Source organism: Motacilla alba, chromosome 17 (assembly GCF_015832195.1).
Source record: "Motacilla alba alba isolate MOTALB_02 chromosome 17, Motacilla_alba_V1.0_pri, whole genome shotgun sequence".
Classification (NCBI taxonomy): Eukaryota; Metazoa; Chordata; class Aves; order Passeriformes; family Motacillidae; genus Motacilla; species Motacilla alba.
The window spans coordinates 8,069,140-8,093,027 of record NC_052032.1 but is presented as its reverse complement, the minus strand read 5'-3'; the positions used below and the strand labels follow the sequence as shown (position 1 = coordinate 8,093,027).

The 23,888-nt window shown below is 53.7% G+C and overlaps 1 protein-coding gene across 4 annotated transcripts in view; it reads right to left on the bottom strand.

Moving 5' to 3' along the window:
• Positions 1–2,234: 2,234 nt before the first annotated feature.
• RXRA (retinoid X receptor alpha) overlaps positions 2,235–23,888 on the bottom strand; it is a 100,334-nt gene continuing 78,680 nt past the window's right edge. For all 4 annotated transcript variants that reach the window (XM_038156033.1, XM_038156035.1, XM_038156032.1 and 1 more), the window contains exons 5-10: positions 17,080–17,249; positions 12,835–12,964; positions 9,543–9,675; positions 8,150–8,241; positions 6,529–6,634; positions 2,235–2,886 (exon numbers count right to left, since the gene is read on the bottom strand). In XM_038156033.1, coding sequence (XP_038011961.1) covers positions 2,739–2,886; positions 6,529–6,634; positions 8,150–8,241; positions 9,543–9,675; positions 12,835–12,964; positions 17,080–17,249 — 779 coding nt within the window. In that variant the 3' untranslated portion in view covers positions 2,235–2,738. The remainder of the gene's footprint in view (positions 2,887–6,528; positions 6,635–8,149; positions 8,242–9,542; positions 9,676–12,834; positions 12,965–17,079; positions 17,250–23,888) is intronic.

The following is a 23,888-nucleotide window of genomic DNA, read 5'->3' as shown; positions in this document are numbered from 1 at the left end:
TGGAGCTTGGGGCCTGCAGAGCCTCCCCTGTGGCTTTGTGAGGTCAGGTGCTGATGGGGATGGGATGGGATGGGATGGGATGGGATGGGATGGGATGGGATGGGATGGGATGGGATGGGATGGGATGGTTGGGATGAGTAGGTTTGGATGGGATGGGAAGGTTGGGATGAGTAGGTTTGGATGGGATGGGATGGGGAGGTTGGAATGGGATGAGAAGGTTTGGATGGGATGGGGAAGTTTGGGATGGTATAAGGAGATTGGGATGGGATGGGAAGGTTGGGATGAGTAGGTTGGGATGGGATGGGGAGGCTGGAATGGGATGAGAAGGTTTGGATGGGATGGGGAGGTTTGGGATGGTATAAGGAGATTGGGATGGGATGGGATGGGATGGGATGGGATGGGATGGGATGGGATGAAGACTGGATGACATGAGGTGGGATGGGATGGGGACAGATGGGGAAAAAAATGGGATGGAAGATGATGGAACGTGACAGAATGGAAAGGGATGGGATGAAACGAGATGGGACGGGACAGGATGGGATGAAATGAGATGGGATAAGATTGGGATGGGATGGGAGCTCCCACTGCCACCACAGCACCCAAGAGCCCCTCCCCAGCCACCCCCAGGAAAAAAAGGGGCTCCACCCACCAGAGACCAGCGGGTTTATCCCAGTGCAACACCCACCAACTTCCCCAAAGCTTTTTCCTCTGTGCCAAGCAAGTCCCGGGCTCCTTTCCGCTGGGGGCTGGGGGCTGCCCAGGGGCTGGGTGGGCTCGGGGCTCTGGGGGCTCGGGGCTCTGCCACCTCCCTGCACCCCCCTGGGGCTGCGCCAGCCTCCCGCTGGCAGGGAACAGCCTGCTCGTGTTTCCTGGCACCCTCGGCAGATTTCATTTCTCCTGCCTCGTTTTCTTGGCAAATTCTTGCAGGGTGAAGCTGTTTAATAATATTTTCAGTGGCTTGCAGGCTGCTGGGGAAACAGAGCCAAGGCGCTGTGCCTGCCTCTGCCGATTCGCCACTCGGGGCCAGCCCCGGGGGGAGCTGCCACCTGAAATCCCGAGGGGCTTCTTCCTTTTGGAGCTGCAGGGCTTGGGGCTGGGCACTCCAGCTGCCAGCTGGCATGGCAACAGGCAGGTGGCAACGTCCAAAACTGGGGTGGGAGTGAGGTGGTGGGTTCAGGAGCAAAGGAGGAGTTGTCGACCAGCTGCAAACCATGGGGAGCAGGAAAATAATTTTTGGGACCTCATCCTTTGCTTTGTAAAGCACAGAGCACACGGAGGTGGTGGGGAAGCCCTCGGGCACAGGTGGCTCCTCCTCAGCTCCCAGCACGGGGTGTCCATCCTGAAAACCCTTCCCAACATCCCTCAGCATTCCCTCTGCTTTGTTTGATTTCTCCATCTCGTGTTTTTGGCGGGGCACAGGAGACACCTGATGAGGAGGGAGGTGGAGGGGGATGGTTCCCTCGCTGGCCACGCACTCCTGGGGGAACCCCATCCCCTGGGGCACGGGCACATTCCTGTCCCTAACCCCAAAATCCTGTCACCAAGACTCAAGGAAAGGGCTGTGCAGAAGCCAAGGTGCTTTTGGTGCTCTCAGAATCCCGGGGAGGACAGGGATGATGGCGCTGCCACATCCCCCACCCAGCCATGGGGCAGATCCAGGGGAGGGGGAGCCCTCTTCTTGCTTCACCACTAATTAACAGCTGCAATTAACCAGCCTGGCCGAGCACTCCCACTAATTGTTGCCTTGCAGGGTTTGGCAGGGCTGAAAGAACAGGAGCAGCCTCCTGGGTGAGCCGAAACCCCAAAACCCCAGAGTGGGGGCACAGTGGGATGTAGTGGGGCAGCTCTGGGATGTAGTGGGGCAGCTCTGGGATGGACTGGGGCAGCTCTGGGATGGACTGGGATGCTGTGCTGAGGGCAGGGGTCCCAGCAAGCCCCCAGGAGCTGGGGAAGGGCCGCGGGGAGTCCCTGGCAGCCTTAAAGCAAGCGCTGCAGCTGGCTCATGTCCACGCCTTTGGGGTGGGCAGCGATGCCCGGGTGCCCTCGGGGTGGCCAAAGGGCATCTCCTGTGCCACAGCCACCCTGTTTTGGGGGGATTCAGCTCAGTCCCAAATGCTCTGCTGTGAAGTGGAAGGAGAAGGCTCTGTGCAGCCACGGGTGACTCATTCAGGGGCACGGCCTCTCCCTCCGCAAAGTAACTACCGAGACTACTAAGAATAGTTAGAAACCAAAAATAGAAATATTTTCTTTTTTTTTTCTTTTTTTTTTTCTTTTTTTTTGTCTTCTTCTTCTTCTTCTCTTTTTTTTTTTCAAAAACTCCATCCTCTGAAAATAGCCCAGCTGCAAATCTGGCAGAGTCCAACCACTCCCCTCGGCTCGTCCAAACCCCACTGCCCCGAGGGCTGGCACCGTCCTCGTCCCCAGGGCAGGGCTGGGGGGGGGTGGTGACACCAGCCCCGTGGTGGCTCATCCCAAACCTCATGGCACGGCGGGGGCAGGGGTTGGCAAAGCTCTCTCCGCTCCCACTTCTCTACAAGTAGCACAGGGAACCAGCGAGCAGGTCTGGAGACGCAGCAGTGACAGCGAACGGACAGGGGGGCAGGCCGGGGGTCCCCCGGAGCAGACGGTGCCTCCGGCGCTGGGGACAGCAGGGAGGGACGGGCTGGGGCCGAGGAAAGCAGAGGAAGGGCCCCGGGGGAGCCCTGGGGCCGGGCGAGGGACTGACCCAGCAGAGGTCTCTAAGTCATTTGGTGCGGCGCTTCCAGCATCTCCATCAGGAAGGTGTCGATGGGCGTGTCGCCTATTAGCTTGAAGAAGAAGAGGTGCTCCAGGCATTTCAGGCCGATGGATCGCAGGGCTGGGAGGCGGAGCAGGAGCTTGGCAAACCTGCGGAAAGGGAGACACACGGCACGGTCAGACATCGCCAGGCGCAGCCCCGTCGCTGGTTTGTTTTTTGGGGAAAAATCCCTTCGCCGGGATTTCTCCTCTTGGGAAGCTGGGAAGCCTCAGAGAAAAAGGAAAACAATATTATTTCGTTTGCTTCTTGCGTGTTTTGCTGTTTTGGAATGCGGTTTGGACATCGTTTACCAACTGGTCATCGTTTTGTTGGTTTTATGTGAATTGTTTTCACTTGATGACCAGTCACGGTCAGGCTGTGTGGGACTCTGAGGAGAGAGTCATGAGTTTTTTATTAATATCTTGTTAAAACCTTCTGTCTGTATCCTTTCTCTATTCTTTAGGATAGTTATAATATAATATAACATAATATAATATAATTACATCAATATAACAATGTAATTAAAATATATTATTATATTATATATTATTGTGTGCATATATTATATAACAGTATATATTATATTATTTATACATTGTATATTATAATGTTATATATTATTAATATAGTATAATGTTATACATTATATGTCATTATATATTAATATATAAACATATAATATACCAATATATTAATATAAAATTATATAATAATTATTAATATTAACATAATATACTATATATCATATCATAATAAATTAGCCTTCTAAGAACATGGAGTGAAATTCATCTTTCCTCCCCACGATGGGGGACCCTGAAAATACCACACAGCCCTGCTGCTGCCCCGGCCCCCCAAGTCTGGAGTCAGATCTTGGTACCAAATCGTGGGGCTGCACCCAGAGCTGTGCAGGGAAATCAGGAATTCGGGCCCAGCCTCAGAGATCAGAGATTCACAACAAACACCAGCTGGGAACTGAGCTGGGAGGGTGAAACAAGGAATGGAAGGGCAGCCCTGGCCTGGGGACACCCCGAGATGCCCCTGGGGTCCCCAGGCTGCACCAGGGATCAGCCTTGGCACTGGAGCGCTGCAAGCAGCACCAGCAGCTCAGGTTTTGCTCAGGGAAAAGGCAAACAGCTGGCAAGGGGCTGGAGGAGGTGCCCAGGGGGCGAGCTGGCACTTGGCTGGGTGATGCCCCTTTCCCTGCAGGCTCTGGGCACCCCTGGGCAGCCCCCCCAGCCCTCACTGGGGTCCCAGCTGAGCCCTGGGGCTGCCAGCCAGGGGTGACACCAAGGGCTGTGACGCAGCAGCTGGAGGGAGCTCTGCAAACCAGGGGTGCTGCCCTTCCCAGGGCTCTGAGGAGGGCGAACCAAAACCCTTTCCCCACACCCTGCCCTGCTGGAGCCGATGGTTTCAGGTCACCAGAGGGCTGGGGAGAGCTGGCAGCTCTGCAGGGCACGGCCAGGATGGCACCGAGCCACCACAGCCATCCTCAGCAGGGAAGAGCTGCTGGGCTCAGAGGGTGACAACAAGCTGTGGAGCCAGGAGAAAGCCACCAGCTCCTGCCCTGGAGCAGCCCAGGTGCCACTGGATGTCACCTCCTCGTGTGAGCGAGTGCTCCCAACCCAGGACAAAGCCCTTTAATGGCCACAGCAGGGTCCTCGCTTTTCCTGCTGCAAAACCAGGGCTTGAAAGGGCCAGGGAGGCTGGGACCCTGCAGAAAACACACACAGAGACCCGCACAAGCACACAGATATTCTACATGCATGCACAATTCCCTCTCCCTATTTTCTTTTTAATTTTTTTTTTTTTATTTTTTCTGCTGAGCTGGCGAGAACGGCGGGAGCAGAGCCAGGAAAAACAAATCAGTCCTACCATCCCATTCAGGAAGTTTCACTTTAAACCAAACCAGATGATGGCTCCAGCCCTCGGATATGTTTAACTGTGAGATAACCAGCCCAGAGCACAACGTGCCAGGGCTGGGAGGGGAGAAAAGAGCCCTGACTGCTGCTTCCCTGAGGCTGCTGGGTGTCACGTAGGCAGCACGGGGGGAGCAGGGCTGGGTTTTTCCTGGGAATGCCTCTCTGTGCAGAAAACTTCCCTTTTGGTGTTTCCAGGGTGCTCCCAAGCTGCTGCTGGATGGGGATTTGGGGCACCTGAGAAGCTGGGAATCCCAGAAACGCCACAGCAAGGAGCAGGGGAAGGTCCCAGACGTGGCTCAGCCACAGGGAGAACTTGTTTGCTGCTGAGCACGGGGCCAGCAGGATGCCCAGAGTTTCAGAGAATTTTGGGGAGCTCTTGTGCAACCCCGGCCTCCCAGCCCAGGGGTTCACCCTCCTGGGGCAGCTGGGATGGTGCCACCCCTGCCCTGCACCTCTGAGGGATGCAGGGTGGGGAGTAGGGCCCAGGCACAGCTGCCAGGACATCCCTGAGCCTGCAGAACCTCTCAGGTCACCAAGGATGGGTGTGAGCATCACACAAAAGATTTCCAGCCCAAGGTCACTCAAAGCCAGTGAGAGATTAAAATTGCAGAGCCCCTGGTGCAGCTTGTGGGCTTCAGACACTCCCTCAAACAGCACTGAGCACTGAGGCAGAGCCCTGGGGAACTGCTGTGGACTGGCGCTGTCCCCGTGCCACCCTCTGCGTGTGCCAGGCTGCAGATCCTGCACAGTGTGCAAAGCCAGAGCTCACCCCAGCAAGGGAATCATCCAGAAGAGCTGCTGGCCATGACTGCCAGGGCAGCTCTCCTGGTGCCAGAACAGCTCTTCTGCAGCACCACAGCAGCCAGAGGCCAGGGCCTGGCTCTGGGTTTGCTGCAGAAATGCAGTTTAATAAAGCTTCCTGGAAGAGGAGAGGTGACAGCCCTGCTCTGTGCCCATCCCTCAATCCCCCTGCTCTCCACAAACCAAACACACCCCTGGCACCCTCATCCTCGCCCTGCCTGCCTCAAACCAACCAGCAACACCCCAGAAACCCCTTCACAACACGCCTTTCTTCATCTGCCAGCACTCTGGGAGCCAAAGTGAGCGACAAACCACATCCAGCATCACTTCTGAGGGCACGCTGTGCCCGCTGCTGTGAAAGCCCCTTTTCATTTCACCCCCCACACCAGGCCAGGAATGCAGGTGAGATGCAAATCCCGGCTGCCTGGGCCGTGTTTCCCCAACACTGATGCACCAGCAGCAGCTTCCAGAGCTGTGCTTGGTTTCTCAGGAAGCTGTCAGAACTGAACTGGCAGTTGCCAGCTCCAGGCTGGAACTGGGAAAACGCGCCCACTCAGCTCCGGAGCAGTCCAGGAACACATTCCTAATTCCCCCTCCCATTCCCAGCTGGATGGGGGGAAGGCAGGGAGGGGAGAAAAAGAGCATCAATTGAGGCTTTCACTTCCCAGCAATGATGCTCATCTGCCACTGAAAATTAACTCCATGTGAGTCCTATTTTTGCTGCGGTTTCGCTGGCCGTGGTTTCCTAAAGGGAAATGATACCCCCTTCCCACGTGGGCTCATCCCACTGCTGGGGCTGTGGGAGCTGGGGCTCCTCAGGTCTGCCCACCTTGCTGGATTTCCTGGCAGGGGAATAAAGAGCTACGGGGAGGTTTTTTTAGGGATGGTCAGAGCTGGAGCGAGTAGAAATGAGGGGTTTATCCGCAGGGAATCACCGGGAACAGAGAGCCCAGAGCAGAGAGGGGAGCCTGGGAGCTGCAGCACCCATTGCAGGGGGTTTGGGTGCAGGAGGAGGGGGCACAGGGAGCTCACCTGCCGGGCTGGTCGGGGTATTTGTGTTTGCAGTAAGCCTCTAGTGACGCGTACACTTTCTCCCGCAGCGCCTCCACCTCCGCCGGGTTCGACAGGCCCTTGGAGTCTGCAAGGCAGCACAAAAACCATCAGGAGAACACCTCCAGGCTTCCCAGGCGGGCAGGAACCCCTCTGTGCACTTCCTCCATCTCTTCCAGCCCCACCAAAGTGTGGCTGCAAGCTCTGAGCTCCAGGGGTTTGGGGAGCACTCGGGGGTTCACCCAACAATTACAGATTTTCCTCACCTCGCAGCCCAGCCCCAAATGTTCTGGCTCATCCCGGTGGTCCCAGACCCTCATTTGAAAGGGGTTGATTCCCCCTGCAGCCCTGGGCTGGTGGGATTTCTGGGGGCTGAGGGAGAAGCCCCTGCCCGGTCACAGCCCCCAGGACAGGGCAGAGTGAGGATCTGTTTTTAGCAGGGTGAAAGGGACAGTGCAGAAATCGATATCCCCAAGCACATGTGCCACGGGAACCTCTCCAGATTCCCCTTCTTTGACCATAAATGGCTAATCCTAAATTACAGACAATAAATTACTGCTGATTACAAGGAGGGGGAGGGGGGGGGACTAAAAAAAAAAACTGGTCAAGAAGAAAAACAAACCCAAGAAATTGTAATAAACCCTGCTGGAACAGCATGGCCTGGCTGTGGTGGGAAAATCCAGGCAAGGAGCTGTGCTTGGGCACAAACTGTGCTCGGGGAGGGCAGGGGTGGTGGTGGATGGGGAGCTTTGTCCTTGGCTGCCATCTGGTTCTGCTCTGATCCACCCTGAAATCCCCCCAGAGAGCTGGGCAGGTATGTGCAGGCTGGCTCCTGCCGCACAGGGATTTGCTCCCTGCAATGCTGGAGAAAAAGCCTGGCACTGAACCCTCCTCTTCCCTTGGGCAGCTGGGGCTGGGAGGGAAAAGGGAGCAGGGTGACCCTCCCAGGTCACACCATGTGAAACTATGGTCAGAAATGGAAGGTTTTGTGTGTTTCGTGAGCACGTCTCTCGTCTTTCAGCCTCTCCAGGTCTGCAAAGGACTTTTCCAGAAATGCAGGTAATAAAAGCCCTTGGAGGATGAGGTTGGGAAGCAGAGACAATAATCTCCATGCTCTGGTGTTGCTCTAATCCATATTTTTCTCTTCAGCAACATCTAAATTCTACTTTGTTCCAATTCAGGGACAGTTCCCTCAAGCACCTGAACTTTCTTTTCACAGTCACTGACAGGGGGAGAGCTGACGGGACAAGGGGGAGTGGCTGTAAACTGAAAAAAGAGTAGGCTCAGATTGGATTTTGGGAAAAAATCCTTCCCTGGGAGGGTGGGGAGGCCCTGCACAGGGTGCTCAGATGGCTGCCCCATCCCTGGAAGTGTCCCAGGCCGGGCTGGACAGGGCTTGGATCACCCTGGGATGGCGGAAGGTGTCCCTGCTCATGGCAGGAGCTTTGGAACAAGATGAGCTTTAAATTCCTTTCCAAACCAAACCAACGTTCCCCTTCCTGCCCTGTGGAATCTGGGTGCCCTGTGCTATTTCCAACAGGGCTTTTTGGGGGAAGAAAAGGAGCCGGAAGGACAGGAGAGCAGCCAAGAGGCAGGCACGTACCGGGGTTGAAGAGGACAATGGCTCGCAGGCAGCCCAGCTCTGTCTTGTCCATCAGCATGTCCCTCATTTTGGACACCAGCTCTGTCAGTACTCTGCAAAAGGACACAGAAAGCACAGAGTCAGCATGAAATAAAGAGGAAAAAAAATGGGAATGAAAAGCCCCAGGTGTCAGAGCCGGAGCGAGAAGCTCCGGTGGCGTTTAACGAAGCTGGGGATGGTGCTGGCCTGTTCCAGCTGAGGATGTGGACTCATTTTCCTCCTCCATCAAAAACAGCTCATTAGGAACATCAATAGTTCCTGCGAGATACGACAGGGACCATAAAAACCGCCTTCATCCATTCACCGAGAGGCTCTAGCACCTGAGAAAGCTGCCTAAAAATAAAAAATAACAATAAAAACCCACCCCAACAGGTATCTAAAAGTAATTTCCTCTGCTGGTAATTTTTATTGCTCCCTTTGCTCTTACTGGAGGTGTCGGTCTAGAAATATTTTCCACTGATTGCCCAGTTTTTCATGTTAGATCCTGCAGCAAAGTCATGATCTTGCACTTGTGACCTCACAGGAACAAATGATGTCACCCAGGTCCGAGGAACAATTTCCTCACAGAGCAGAGCAGCAAAGGTGATTTGGTTTCAACTCAAGATGAGTCTCAGGGAGAGAAATCAGCATTTCAGCAGCGTCTGGAGCCACACTGTGGGTCAAACACCCTGCAAGCCTGGCTTTAAAACACTTTCCCAAAGCCTGAGATTAAAGAGCCCTGGGGACACGCCTGTGGAACCTGCCGAGTATCGCTGGGGCCTTCTCACTGTGCAAATAAAATCACGTCCTGCTCCAATTAAAGATGAAAAGGAACAAAGGAGTGGCCTCCTCGTAACGTTAGAAGGCATCTGGACCCCATGAAAGGGGCTTTGATTTGCACTGGGCAGCCTCCTCTGTGTTTGGGATCATTGGGATTTGGCACTGGGCAGCCTCCTCTGTGTTTGGGGCCATTGGGATTTTGGCACTGGGCAGCCTCCTCTGTGTTTGGGATCATTGGGATTTTGGCACTGGGCAGCTCCTCTGTGTTTGGGATCATTGGGATTTTGGCACTGGGCAGCTCCTCTGTGTTTGGGATCATTGGGATTTTGGCACTGGGCAGCCTCCTCTGTGTTTGGGATCGTTGGGATTTTGGCACTGGGCAGCCTCCTCTGTGTTTGGGATCGTTGGGATTTTGGCACTGGGCAGCCTCCTCTGTGTTTGGGGCCGTTGGGATTTTGGCACTGGGCAGCCTCCTCTGTGTTGGGATTTTTGCACAAGATCCCACAGCTCCTCACAGCTTTCCCAGGTTTTCCTGGCAGAACCAAGCCTCTCTCTGTGCCCAGAGGATGTGTGACCCCCTCCCATCCCTGCCCACCTGTCGAAGATGGCCCCGACGCCGGCGCTGTGGGCGCTGTTCCTGTGCACGTGCAGCCCCGTGGCCAGCAGGATCCCGTCCTTCACGGCTATGGAGCGGTGGGAGAAGGAGGCAATGAGCAGCTCGTTCCACCCTGGGGAGGAGAAAACCAGCGAGGCTGCAGGTTAGAGCCCTGGGATGCTCGGGAAGTTTGGGATTCGGTGGCATCACCTCTCTAACGGGAGCCTTTGGTGCAGGAACGTGGCTGGATGTGGGAAAGGAAGGGGGAGCCAGCTTTTTCTTGGATGTCAGGGAAGGAAAAAAACCATCAGGAACCCAACGCACTAAAAATAAAGCTACTGAGGGGAGCAGTTTCCTCTATAAACCGTGCAGACACCGAGCAAACAGCTCTGCCTGAAGCTCCCCGTGGGTGTGGAGCCCTGAGCTCCCCTCTGCCCTCAGCCTCCCAGCAGCTCCAGCCCTATCAGCACTTGCTATCAGCTCATCAGGCTCCTCCTCAGGCCACAGAAGTTCATCCACCAGCCTGTAAAAGGGACCATGGAATCTCTGGCTTTATTTGTGGGTTTGCTGCCTCGGCCATGGAAATACTGGGAGGGATTGGGTTTGTTCTCTGCACAGCCCCACGGCTGTGACTGCTCCCACAGCTGCCTGGAAAACAGATTTTATTCTTATCAGCTGGGATATAGGAAGGGCATCCTCAGAGCCCAGACCTACAGGGAAGGGAAGGGAGGTGTGACCTCCACACCTTCCAGCTCCCCTTCCCAATCCAACACCTCTTCAATTCCTAAATCCACCCCAGGCTGAGCTCAAGAATTCATGAAACAAAGCCCCAGTGAGGGGAAACGCTGCCAAGCTTGAAGGGTGGAAATCTGGGTGACTTCCAGCCAGGAGCAGCATCTTCAGTAAGACAAGATGGGGTCTTCTGCAACACCCCTGCCCTGAACATGTTCTGGAGTTCTGGTCCAGAAACCTCAGGATATTTGGATTTAGGGGTTTTTTTTCCCAGGCTGGAAAAGCAACACAACAACATCCCTCACCTCTCCTGTCACAAGAACACATCTCACAGGCTGGAATAAACACAAGGCCCATGTGTGCTGTATTTACCTTCTGCTGCAGCCGTGGGTTGTGCCACCAGAAATGTTGACAAGGAATAAAGTTCACTCTTTCCTAAGTGGCCACAGGATGTTTCCACCCCAGCCAGGGAACATTTCTTTGGCTATTTACTGGGTGAGGCCTGGCACTTTCACAGGGATTGCAACACTGAAACCCGAGGAGGATGGAGGAGAAGGAGCCTGCGGAGCCCTGCTCCCGGGAGGAACTCCCAGAGCCAGATCCACGGGAATTTGTCACACACAGCCCCACAGCAGCTCCAACCAACAGGAACCAGAGCTGGCTCTCCACACCCACTCCAAGCTGGGCTTATTCCAGTCAAGGAGGGCTGGATTCATCTTCCTCTTATTCCCATGCAGAGCTGGGATGTTTCAGGGAAGATTTTCCTCCCCTGGCTTTCCCGAAGAGCTGCCAAGACAGAGGCAAGCAGGGGAAAATTCACCATAACCACAGGCAGCAAACTGGAATTAGAGACCAACCAAGTGTCCCCCGGGAGTTCTGCATTTCAGCCCAAGCTCTGGAGGGGCAGAGCAGAATTCTGGGACTCCTCTCTCCCTCCAGGGCTGCTCTGGCTCCTCTGGGATAGGGAAGGCACTCTGGCAGAGCAGTGGCCATCGTGCCAATCCATTTCTCTGCCAAGTTTCCCCACCAGCCCTACAAACCCAGCTGCAGGGATGTAACACTCAGCATCCTCTGCCAGGCTGAGAAAACATCAGGTTATTCCTGTCTCAGCTTGGAAACAAGAAAACCGGTGGAAAACACGCTTAAAAAATCAGGTTTCCTTCCCTTCCAAACAGCTCAGAGAGGGAGTGTTTTTTAAATGATTCAGGACTTGAGGAGAGCTGCTGCCAGCCCAGCCAGCACTGCTCCTCCAGAGCTGTGTGCTCCACTTGTTTTGCCTCCCAGGATGCCTGACTGAGGCTCTTAGCTGGATTTTAATGCTTCAATATTTCATGGGCAGCTGTTCTCAGCAGGCCACTCAATAATACATCGAGTCACTGGTTAGAAGGCCCGGGGAAGGTTATCTGAGGCCCTGGCAGAGGTGTGTGGAGCATGGAGCTCCAGGGAGCTGCTCAGCAGTCTCAGCGTTGGAGCCACCACGAAATTTGGGGTGTGAGGGGGTTGGCAGCCCCTCTCCTGCTGTGAGGAGTGAGTGACAACCAGAGAACACGGGTCAGGAGTTCTCCAGCTCCACTTTTCATCAGCTGCCTGCTGAAGAGAGAGGAAAACCTGCAAGTGCCATGCTGGGGCTGGGTTCCACTTCCCAAAATGAAAAGGCAGAGCTTTGTCTGGATCCAGCTCTCTGCAGAAAGACCTTAAGGATCCCCACAGAGAGGTCTCCCCGCTCATCCCCTCTCACAAGAGGCTCTAGAAATCCTCTTCAAAGCCACACTTTGGATGTTCCAAAGGGCCCAGAGCCAGCTCTGGCAAAATCCATGGAGCACCTTGCCCCCAGAGGCTGCAGGAGCCGTCCTGGAAGGATGCAGGACCTGGACAAAAGTGAATTTGGGGGAAATAAAAGGAACTTTAATAGTACCAAGGATTTCAATGTCCCCGACTTACAAAAAGCCTCAAACACATCCTCTCTGAGCTCTGCTCCTGGATTCTTGCCCTCCACGAGCTTTGTGCAGCAGCAGGAGCCTGAATTCACTGATCAGGGGAAGACCCTTCCTACAGCCAACTGCCTCCAGCTCCCAAATGCTGCTCCTGCAGCCCCCTGCTGCACAAGGAAATTTAAAATAAACCCTGAGAGATCTATTTTCATCGTGGTGGGTGGGAAAAGAAGTGAGATGTACTTTTCTCTCCTTTCTGGTTTTAATTATGATCAAACATTTCAGTTTGATGAAATTTCATGGGGGCCTGAGCCCGCTTGGTCTTTCAAGCCTCAGTTTGGGAGGAAGGCAGAGTTGAACTCCTCTGGTTTAAGTCACCCAGCACCCATCTCTGAATTCCTCATGGATCAGAGATGAAGCTGGGCCATTCTTCAGCTGATTTGCCACATTTTGGATCCAATTCACCAATTCACCCATGCAAGGCTTTCAAAATCCTATTTAAAAACTGAACTATCAGCGCCTACCAAGAATCAATTAAAGATTTTCAAGCTGCCAGGACCTAAACCTGAGGGTACAACCTGTCCCAGGGGACACTGAGCACTGCCCACGCGGGGACAGATGTCACTCACCTGCTCTGAGCAAGATGACCTGGTCATCCAGGGGCAGCTCGGAGAAGTGGGGGATCCTCTTGGCCCACTCCACCAGGGTGAAGAGCTGCTTGTCTGCTGCCTGGCAGATGTTTGTCACCGGGTCATTGGGCTGCCAAAACCATAAAAAAATTAAAATAAAGAGATGGAAAAGCTTGGAAAAGGCAGAGTGAGGAAAAGAGAGGCTGGAGGAGCTGCCTGCCATCCCCGAGGTGGGTGTTATCACTCACAGGCAAAGGAAGTGATTTGGCTGCTCCACCACAAGGGCTGTAATAGTTTTTAGCAAGCCCCAACATGGGAATTGGGAGTGCTGAGACTCCACATCCATCACCCTGACTGATGAATCCAAGCAGCTCCAGCCTGGGGAAGGGCAGACTGCAGCCTCTCCCAGCTCGATAAACCAGCACCAGAGGGGGCATTACAGGAAAAAAAAAAAACCAAAAAAAACTAGAGAAAACCCCATTCCTTTGAAATATTATCCACTAACAGAAACCATCTGCTCTCAAGGAGGACAGTCAGCCTAAACACACCAAATCCCTGTTTAAAGGAACTGCTCACAGCTCAAGTGGATTTGTGATTAGGAACTGGAAGAGCCTGTTTAACCCTGGGGAAGGCTGAGCTCGCTGCTCCAAGTGTGTCTGTGGGGTTTACCTCTCTGGACAGGGATGGATGAGCCCTTCCCATCTCCCTCCGTAATCCCTGCTGATTTCCAGCAGCCTGCACTGTACAGTTAGCTTCTCTCCATGCCCTTAAAAGAGCACTTTCCAAACTGCAGGAGAAGTGTTTACTTCACCCCTGCCTTGCAGGGGGAAGGGGTGTGAAGTCAGAGGAATGTCGGGGTAACCTGTGGCACAGGCTGGGCAGAGCAGGGCCCCTCGTGCCCCTCAGAGCCCTGGCAGCAAACCCACAGCTCTGTGCCTCGGTGGCCAGCATCTCCCACTCTCCAGGCTTAAAATAGGCAGGATTTGGCAAGCTCGGGGCACCTGCCCTGGAAGTATTTCCAGCTGTCGCGTGCAGAGATGGATGGGCACAGGCTGGCACCGCTCAGCGATGCCCCCCTTGTCCCACCCCCCTCCAGCAGCTCCCCCAGGGCTGCAGGGGCAGGGCAGTCTCGCTCCCAGGGAGCTGGGGCTCTTCCCTGAGGAAGGAGAGGTGGGCAGGGGCTGGGCTTTTCCTGGGATTTCCTCTGGACAAGGGGAAAACCCAGAAACGCGTGCGAGGAGGAGCTTTGCGGGGTTCAGGGCTCCACTGGGAACGCTGATATTCAGAGGCAGGAAGGGGCAGGAGGGACACCAAAGGCCCTGAACATCCCTGACCTCAAGTTTGATCCCAGTTTGCTCAGCCAGGTGAAGAATCCTGGCACCCGGGTGAGGCGGGATGGGGATCATGGCTTATGCTCCAGCAGAACCCAACCTTGCAGCAACAAGAGCCTGCAGAGCCCCACAGAAGGGCTAATTCAGGTAAATTAGATGTTTTTGCCAGAGGTTTCATCGGGGCTGGCTCCTGGGCAGGCTGTCACCATGTGCAGGGGCTCCAGGTGCCCCAGGCCTGGCTGTCCCTGACAGCACAAGCTGTCCCCAAGCTCTGGTGCTCCAAAGCCTCATCCTCGGCTTCAGTTCCACCTCAGATGGCAATTCCTGGAACCACCACGGCTCTTCCTGGCAGAACCTGATCACTGGGGCGTGAGAAGCAGCTAAAAGTGTCCAGAGGGCCCTGCCTGGCCCCAGGAGGGGAAGGGCAGTGCTGGAAACCCTCCCTGTGCAGGGAAAGCAAATCCCCTCCTGCAGTAAATAGCAAGGGCTCGGGGTGTGACAGAGCCAAAGGGCACCTGATCCTCCTGGAAATCTGCAGCCTGGAGGCATCCTCCACAAAATGGGCACTTGAAACCAGCCCAAAGGCCAGTTCAGACCTCACGGGGAGGGCAGCTCTCAGTTACAGGCTTTACAGAGGCAAAGGCACCCCCTGGGACAGGGACGTGGCACAAGGTGACAGCCACAGACACGAGAGCATGGAGTGACAGGGCAGGGGGAATGGATTTGAGCTACAAGAGAGTGGGGTTAGAGCAGATATTGGGGAAAAATTCTTCCCTGGGAGGGTGGGGAGGCCCTGGCACAGGGTGCCCAGGTGGCTGCTCCATCCCTGGAAGAGTTCAAGGCCAGGCTGGATGGAGCTCGGAGCAACCTGGGACAGTGGAAGGTGCTTTTAGGATGACTTGAAGGTCCCTTCTAACCCATTCTGTGTGGGAGACAAGGGTGCTAATCCCTAAATCACCCTGCCACCCCCACCCCAGCCTGGCACAGCCAGCTGGCAATGTCCCTGCAGGTCACCAGCCTGAGTGCAGAGGCACAAATCAGAGCACCCAACGCACGAGGCCAGCAGCAAACAGCTCGTGCTCTCCCCGTGTTTATCAGGACCTCGATTTGTCTGCCTTTCCATCACCTGGGCTCTGGGGAAGGGCAGCAGCTCCTCTGTGTTCCCTCTCCTCATGCCGTGGTGGCCTCAGTCACCGGGAGCTGCTGATCTCATCCATCTGCTAAACCTGCTACAAATGTCACCTCGTGCTTGACAATACCAGGGCATTTCAACAAGCCTCCCGCTTCTATTTAGATGCAACACACATCCTTGTTCACAGTAATGCCTGCTGAATTATGCAGGAACCGGCTTTCAATTGGAGGAGACGCCGTGCCAGACGAAGCCATTTATTTCAGCTCCCTCTCTGGGGTTTGTTTTCAAGTCAGCACGAGGCTGGCTCCAGCTCCCCCGAAGGATTTTTCATCCTAAGAGCAGGCAGAGCCTCTCTGAGCCCCTCACTAACTCCTCCAAAAAAAAGCCCTTCACAGCCTCGTGGGGATGGGATCCTCCTCCTAAATGCAGGATCCTAAATCCTGCACCTGATCCTGGAGAGTTTCACTGAGGGATTGGCTCTGTCCATCCCACAAAGCCCTGAATATCCAAGAGCCACCCAAGGAATGCTAGGAAAAGCTGTCTTTGCAAAAAGACCATCCCAAAAAGCCAATTAGACTTGTCCTCACTCCCAGATCCCTCACAGAATTCTGCAGGAAGGGACCCTAAAGATGCTCTATTTCCAACCCTCTGCCATAGGAAGGGATTTCTGACTCAAACCCTCCAAGCTTCATATAAAGAGAGAGATAAAAGTATTGTTGCAGCAGAAAATAAACCCTGCAGAGCCCTTGCACTCGCTCAGAATAGCTGCATTTCACCAGCTCAGCCTCACAGCCACCCAGCAGGAATTGCACTGGGATATTTCAGTGCCTGAGCCTGCTCTCGTGGCTCAGCCAGCCCAAATGTTGGCAGAGTTCAACCTCTGAGTCCCTCAAGGGACCTGGTGGCCACCAGGAGATGCTCCCCACTGCAGCCTCAGTTTCTCAGAGGAATTCCTCTATTCCCACAGCTTTCATGGGAAAAGGGGCAATGGGGGAATGGGGACTGACCCTAAACACTGCCTGGGCTGCAGAGGGTCTGTCCTAGAAATGGAATCTCAGAGGGAGGTCTGGCTCTCCCATTAGGAGGTGCTGCTCTGCAGGGAGATGTCTCACTTCTGATAAGGGAATCTCACAGGAAAGGGCCCAAACCACTTCCCCTCACTCTCCACAGAATCCCAGACTGGTTTGGGCTCGAAGGGACCTCAAGCCCATCTCATCCCAACACCTTCCACCAGCCCAGGCTGCTCCTGTCCATTTCCCTGCCACCCCTGTCCTGTGCACACAGCATCCTGGTACAGCCCCGATGCTCCAAGCAGGCCCAGTTATAATGTGAGTTTTCTAACCGGGAAAAGAACTCGAGAGCCAACTCATAGGCAAATTTCTCCAGGTTTCCTCTCCTCAGAGCCAAGCAGCTGCATAATTCTGCCCCTGAGAAGTCACACCCTCATTGTTAGGGTGAGAGGTGCAGAGAGCTCTTATCTCCCTACACTTCAGCCACACAGGTTTATTGCCTCAACTGGACTCCGAGCTCTTCAGAGCAGAGTGTCCTCCTGCCTTTCAGCACTGAGGGCTGTTATTTACTATAAAAATCACTTTTAATCACTCCTTACAGCACCTGTGGCTGTGGGACAGAAGACACCAAACGCTGGTGGCTCTGGCTCTGCTCTCTGGGTGCTGAGCTGGCTCACAGAGCCTAGATCTGACAGAGGACAACCCCTCTGTGCCCCAGCCGTCCTCGTGGTCACTCTGATGTCCCAAAGAGGGGCTGGGCAGAGGTGCTCACCGAGCTGGGGGTCAGGCCCATGTTTGCCTCGATGTAGGTCTCTGTCTTTGGCTCCACGGCCAGCTCGGCCTCCAGGATCTTCTCCACGGGCATGTCCTCGTTGGCGCTGCTCGTGGACTCCACCTCGTTCTCGTTGCGGTCCTTGCCCCGCTGCCTCTCCTCCTGCACGGCTGTGAGGGACACACAGGGACAGTGGCAGTGTCAGACTGGGGCAGGGGCATCACGGAACCGCTGGGCTGGAAGAGACCTTGGAGATCATCGAGCCCACCCAGCCCCGACAGCTCAACTCAACCCTGGCAGCCAGTGCCACACCCAGGCATGGCTGTCAGAACCCAGGACGTCTCTCTGACATTCCTGGATGATCCAAACCCTGGCTGGGGGGGTCAGGGACCCTGGCGTGCAGCCAAAGACCCCTGTGGCTTTGAGTTTCACCCATGGAACCAGCTACCAGCTTTGTATGAAGAATTAAATGTCACAAGGGTTTAGATAGCACAGCAGTAGTGATCACAGGGTGAAATTTTAACATTTTGTACATGGGGGTTTGGGGCTTTGTACATGGGGGTCTGAGGCTCCAAGATGGAGGAATCAGGGCCTGCCCTGCCCTTCTTTCTCCTTCTTCCCAGCCTCCATGATCTGGGTGATGTTGGCACTTTCAGACTGGTCTAGAGTAGAAAGTCACTGTCTAACACAGGTGACAGGTATTGGAACAGAACTGTAAATATCAAATATGGAGCTTATAGGATAAAAGACAACACCAGCCCCGTGGGAGGGCAGCGTGCCTCGGGCTGACCTGCTGAACAGATCATGGCGGGCCAGACAGAAAATGCTCTAGATAACAATTAATAAACAACCTCGAGAACAACAGCCCAAGAACCTCTGACTCCTTCTTGGACAGCTGGGTTGGAAAAAGGATTTTCTAACACAATCTCAGGATCACCCTGATGGCGGCGACCGGCACAGATGGTGACTCCACCACCTCCCCGGGCAGACCATTCCAGAACTCCATCAAACACACCAGGGATGGTGACTCCACCATCTCCCCGGGCAGACCATTCCAGAACTTTATCAAACACACCAGGGATGGTGACTCCACCATCTCCCCGGGCAGACCATTCCAGAACTTTATCAAACACACCAGGGATGGTGACTCCACCATCTCCCTGGGCAGACCATTCCAGAACTCCATCAAACACAACCAGGGATGGTGACTCCACCACCTCCCTGGGCAGACCATTCCAGAACTTTATCAAACACACCAGGGATGGTGACTCCACCAGCTCCCCGGGCAGACCATTCCAGAACTCCATCAAACACACCAGGGATGGTGACTCCACCAGCTCCCCGGGCAGACCATTCCAGAACTTTATCACTCTTTCTGTGGAAAACCTTTTCCTGATATCCAGCCCTTGATGCAGCTTGAGACTGTGGCCTCTGGTGCTGTCAGCTGTTCTGTCACAGTACTGTGACTGTCAGCACTGAGTCAGGAAGGGATGAGTGACACAGAGTCCAGGTCAGGAGGCTAAAGAGGCCAGAAGCCCCCAGATTATTTGAACCCCTTCTTTTATACACTGCTCCCATACAGGCAGACCAGAGCGGTCATTTAATCAACACATTTCACATGATTGCTTAATTAAGAAGACACCCTTCGATAAAACACCTCATGAGGAAAACAACTTATTACAAACACCACCTGCAGATTGCTCACCATTCTTTCTCTCTGCCTCCCTAAAACTTCCTAGACCAATTCATGGGAAGCCATTATTAATGGCTGGAATTAATGGAATTAATTATCTGGCTTTGTCTCTCTCTGACCAGGCTGTCATCTGCACAATGTGATGGCTGACTCTCACAATTAAAAGGCAAATATCATGTACATATGTGAAGATAACTTTTATAAGTTTATAGTTATGTTTTACCCTTGTGCTGTTATCAGGGGGTGGCCCGGGTTGGGGACATTTGGGAGGGTTGGGTTGTTACTATGGCAGCACCTGACCTCCAATCAAGATGAAGTGCTCTCCATCACTGGACAGTGAAGAAGGAGTCAGAATTTTGGAGGAGCTAAAGGGTTAAAAGTCAAAACCTCCATTGTGTGGATGAGCACAAGGTGGGAAAAATCCTCTGCTCCTGGTGCTGCAATGTTTTATCTATTCAGTCTTCTGTTGTATTTTTGATAAGGTTTTAATAAACTTTTTAAATATTCTGGAATTGAGCAGCGTTTCTCACAGTGTCACCCCCAGGCCCCACAGGTGGCCATGACACCCCAAAGCATCCTGCAGGATCACCCCTCTCTGATGTGTGCTCCCAGCGTGGCCAGAGCAGGATATCCCAGGGAATGTGAGGTCTGGGGCAGGCAGGGAGCAGCCCCAGCCTGGGAAATCAGCTCTGCATGTGCATGGAGAGGGATGACCCTGCTTGGACAGGGAAAGCTCCTTCCCTGCAGAGGGACAGGTCCTGGAAATAAAAGGGTCAAGGACAAATGATGGAAAGCACCACAAAGGAAGCCACACCTTGAGCCACTGTGGGAGAAGGGACAGAATCAGGGAATCCTAAAGAAAATAGTTTGAGGCAGAAATCCCAAATTCAGCCACCTCTGAGGCTGGCAGTGCTGAGTTTCCCTGGAGGCCACGCCATGCCCCTCTCCAGCTCCCGTGGGACAGGAGCTCCATGCAAACCTGCATCCTTGCCTTTGGCTCCAGACAGACAGGAGAGACCTGTCCCAAATCCTGTGCGGTGGGAATGATCTTGCCAGCAGCCTGTCACATGCTGATGAATTACATCTGAGCAGCTCAGAGATGAGAAACACTTACTAGATGCTAATAACATTATTATTATTATTAATGACCTCCCCTGGAAACCTGCACACGCTTTTCCTACACCTGGAAGGCAGCTTTGTGCAGTGGGAACTCTCTCTCTCTCCCCATCACCTTGTCACAGACCCTAAATCCCACACACCACTGTTTCTCACAGCACATTTGAGCTTGAGAGCAGCCCAAGCATCTCTGGCAATGAGACACAGCTCACTGAACTCACCCAGCTCCTTGCTGAGGCACTCCAATAACCCCAAACCCCTGATATTTACTGCTATTTATTGCTATTTATTGACAATTACCCCAGCACTCCCTCCCTGCTGCAGCTGAAGCTGCTTATGGGGTGTTGAGGCAGAGCAGCAGGGGCACCAGGTGCTGTCTGGGGGAAACCAGAGCTGTCTGTGACACAAGGAGGCTTTTCAGACCATCAGTGGGACCAGCTCTGGGCCAAGTGCAAAACCAAACCCTGCGAGATGAAACTCTGGGAAAATCAAAATAAAATAAAATAAAATAAAATAAAATAAAATAAAATAAAATAAAATAAGCCCCAGGAAATTGAGACACAGGCTAAAGGAGCCCTCTCTGGCTATTGACCCCATTAACCCAGCTCCTGGGGCTGATTCCCAGTGCTCCCCCTCCTTCCCTCAGCGTTGCTGTTTGCTGCAGGTCAACAGAGCCCAGGCTCTTCCACGTGAAAGCTGTTATGCAAAAAGGCAAGAGGCTCCTTTCTGCAAACTTCTCTGGGCTGCAGAGGCTCCTCAGGCCCACCAACGTTGCCTGCTGGGCTGCCAGAGCCAGGTAAACTCAGATTTGTGTCGTGGCTTTTGTCCATCTGGCGTGGATTCTTCTTCTTTTTCAAGCCATCATAAAACCCTGCTTTAATTTCGCCCCTCCAACCCCACTCCTGCTTCTCCAAGCATCAGAAAAAGGGAAGTTTTTGCTTAATGCCAGCCCTCCTTGAGCAGCACAGATGCACCAAGATTCCTCTGGGCACATTAGAGGAGATGAAACACCTACTAAATAACACAAAAGCCTGAGAGAAAGGCAAACCCTCCACAAATGGGATCTTATAAAAAGATTTAAATGCCAGAGTGCTGATGGAGATTTGCAGCAGCTCTCAAGGATGAAGGTGCAAAGTTGGGATCACTGGGGTCACTCCACCATGGTGTTAACCCCAAAAACACATCCTTGTGCTGGACACTGGGATTTGTGCCAAAACATTGCAGAGGTCTGGGCAGACTGGGGCTACTTAAAGCCTTCCACCTGCAAATCTCAACCTCCTCAGTGCCTCACTCCTGGCCTGAAGAGTCTGACACAACTCAGGGGTTGTGGGAGAGGATCTTCCAGGGCAGCTCGACTGCCATCAGGCTGAACCCAGCTGATCCAAACAACACAGAGACAGATGGGCAGAGATCAGACACGTAAGGAGTTCTTTCTATTGATCTGAGCTCCGAGCTGCTGCACCAGAAAATCGGCGCTGCAGCTCCCTGCAGAGCTGGGCAGGGGACAGCTGACTCATCCCAGCCCAGCCCCACGCGCAGCCCGCGCTGCAGCAGCGACAGCCCGGGCACAGCAGATGGCACAGGCCCAGCCAGCAGGCAAAGATAAACCCAGCCCTCACCAGGGAGTGTGGTCTGCTCTGCTGCACCCTGCTGCCAAGCCCAGGCAGCTCCTCCAACGGCAGGACAAGTGTGGAATCACTTTGCCATCACCCCGTCCAGCCATCCATGGATCCCTGGATCTATCTATCCATCCATCCATCCATCGTCCATCCATCCATCCATCCATCCATCCATCCATCCATCCATCCATCATCCATCCATCCATCCATCCATCCATCATCCATCCATCCATCATCCATCCATCCATCCCTCATCCATCCCTCATCCATCCATCCATCCATCCATCCATCCATCCATCCATCCATCCATCCATCATCCATCCATCCATCCCTCATCCATCCCTCATCCATCCATCCATCCATCCATCCATCATCCATCCATCCATCCCTCATCCATCCCTCATCCATCCATCCATCCATCCACAGGTACAAGCCCCATGGAAAATGTCTGGATTTTCTGCCACCAGCATTTCCCTGGAGTTCCTGAGCACCTGACAAGCTGTTGCTCCTTCTTAGGAGAGGAGCTGAGGGACGCATCACCATCCCAGGAAAAAAATGGGGACTGTGTTCCTTGAGATGTAGGAAAACCCAACACACAGAAGAGAAGGAAGGAAAAGAAGGACAAGTGGGGTTTTTTTACCCACAAAATCTGGGAAAATCTCCAGCAGTGAGCAGACCCCTCACCACGCAGGCCCGGGACATCACCCCTGGAGTCCACTCCCCACTCCACTGGGGATCAGTCAAATCTCCATCTTTGTGGAGATGACAAAAACACATTTTTCAAATGGATCTGCTCTGGGAACTGTGCATCTTCGTGGGTTTAGTTTTCATTTATGTTTTTAAGAAGACAAACACCAAGGTGGCAGCTGCATGGCAGCTTGTCTGGTGACACCAAAACAGGAATGACCCTGTTCTTCTCAGCGTCCCAACGCTGCTTTTCCTGGTCCTGAGGGTGGCACAGCTTTTGATTAGAGTGGGTCTATCCACCTCAAACGCAGGAGCTGAGGCAGGAATCTGGCTTGCTGCACCCCAGAAAAGCCTCTCGTGCAAGGCAGAGCTCTCCCAAGCTGTGGCCACCCCGTCTCCAGAGCTGAGCTTCCAGCCCTCTCCCCCGTGCTGATGGCTGTGCCAACGCTTTTATTTCTCTTCCAGGAGCCTCAGATGGCTGAGAGCTTCTCCAGGCTGGTTCTCTAAACATAAGGGAAGCATTTCAACCTTGCAATCCACTTGAGGAGAAAAGAGATGCAGTCAGAGAGCTCGGAGAGGCAGCCCCACCTCCTGCAGCTATGCCTGAGCCCAGCCAAGGACAGAAGCCTGTGTTTTCCATGGCACCTGATGAAGAGCCTCTCCTGTTATTCTGCCTGATTTGGTCTGTGCTTGCCTCAGGCCAGTCGCTGTCATGTTTCATCTTGAGCTTCTCCAGCCCATCTGCATTTCCCCAGGTCGTGGTACAGCAAGACACGGAGCCCCGTGTGTCCAAGCCACTCCTTGGTGACCTCTGGTGTCTTTAAAAACCCAAAATGTCTCATCCTGTGGATCGCAGATGAGCCTCAGCTATCCAAGCCCCGAGGGCTGATGTGCCAAAATGCCAGATCCATCCTCTGCAGGTGCCCACATCACACCGAACACCTCGGCTTTGCTCATGGGGCAGCATCGATGGCTGAAAAAGCAGCTTGGAGTCCACTGCAAAGTGCCACCCAAGCCAGTTCTGGTGCCCAAACCAAGCCCTGTGGGTGGCCACGCTCGTGGGCACTGCACTTGTGCACCAAAGGAATGCCAGTGGAGAGAGGGAGAGGATTGTCCAGGAGCAACACAGGTTTGTTTATTAGCTGGGAGAGACCTGGAGGCTACAGCAGCTCCAGTGACACTCACCCAGTGCCAACACAGAGCGTTTTGGGATGGAAATCCACCCCCTCCAGGAGCAACAGGGTGGGGGTTGTTCTTTCCATGGGGAAATGGTAATTCACTGCCCCAAAACCAGGGTTTTCTCAGGGAAACACCTCTCTGTGAACTGAGAGCACAGGGGAAGCACCAAAGCTCAGCCCAGAGACCCCAAACCTGCTCAGTTTTAGTTTCCCCCCTCCTGCAGGCGGCTGGTTGGTTATTTAAGAGGTGCTGGGTGGGGGTTATTGGGCATTTCCATTTCTCTCACACTGGAATTTACTGGGCTCTGCTGCCTCTCACAAAGCCACATCTTTGCTGTGTACCATCAGCATCTTGAAGCATTTATGCCCCAGGTACCTGTTTATATCCAAAATGCCAAGACAGCTGAGAAAACAAATTCAGACAGTGTTTCTTCTGCTTTGCTTTCGTGTGTCACCTTTTTTTTTTCTTTTTCAGAGGTGCAGCTTTCTGCTACTGTAAACAACCTCAAAAGCTGT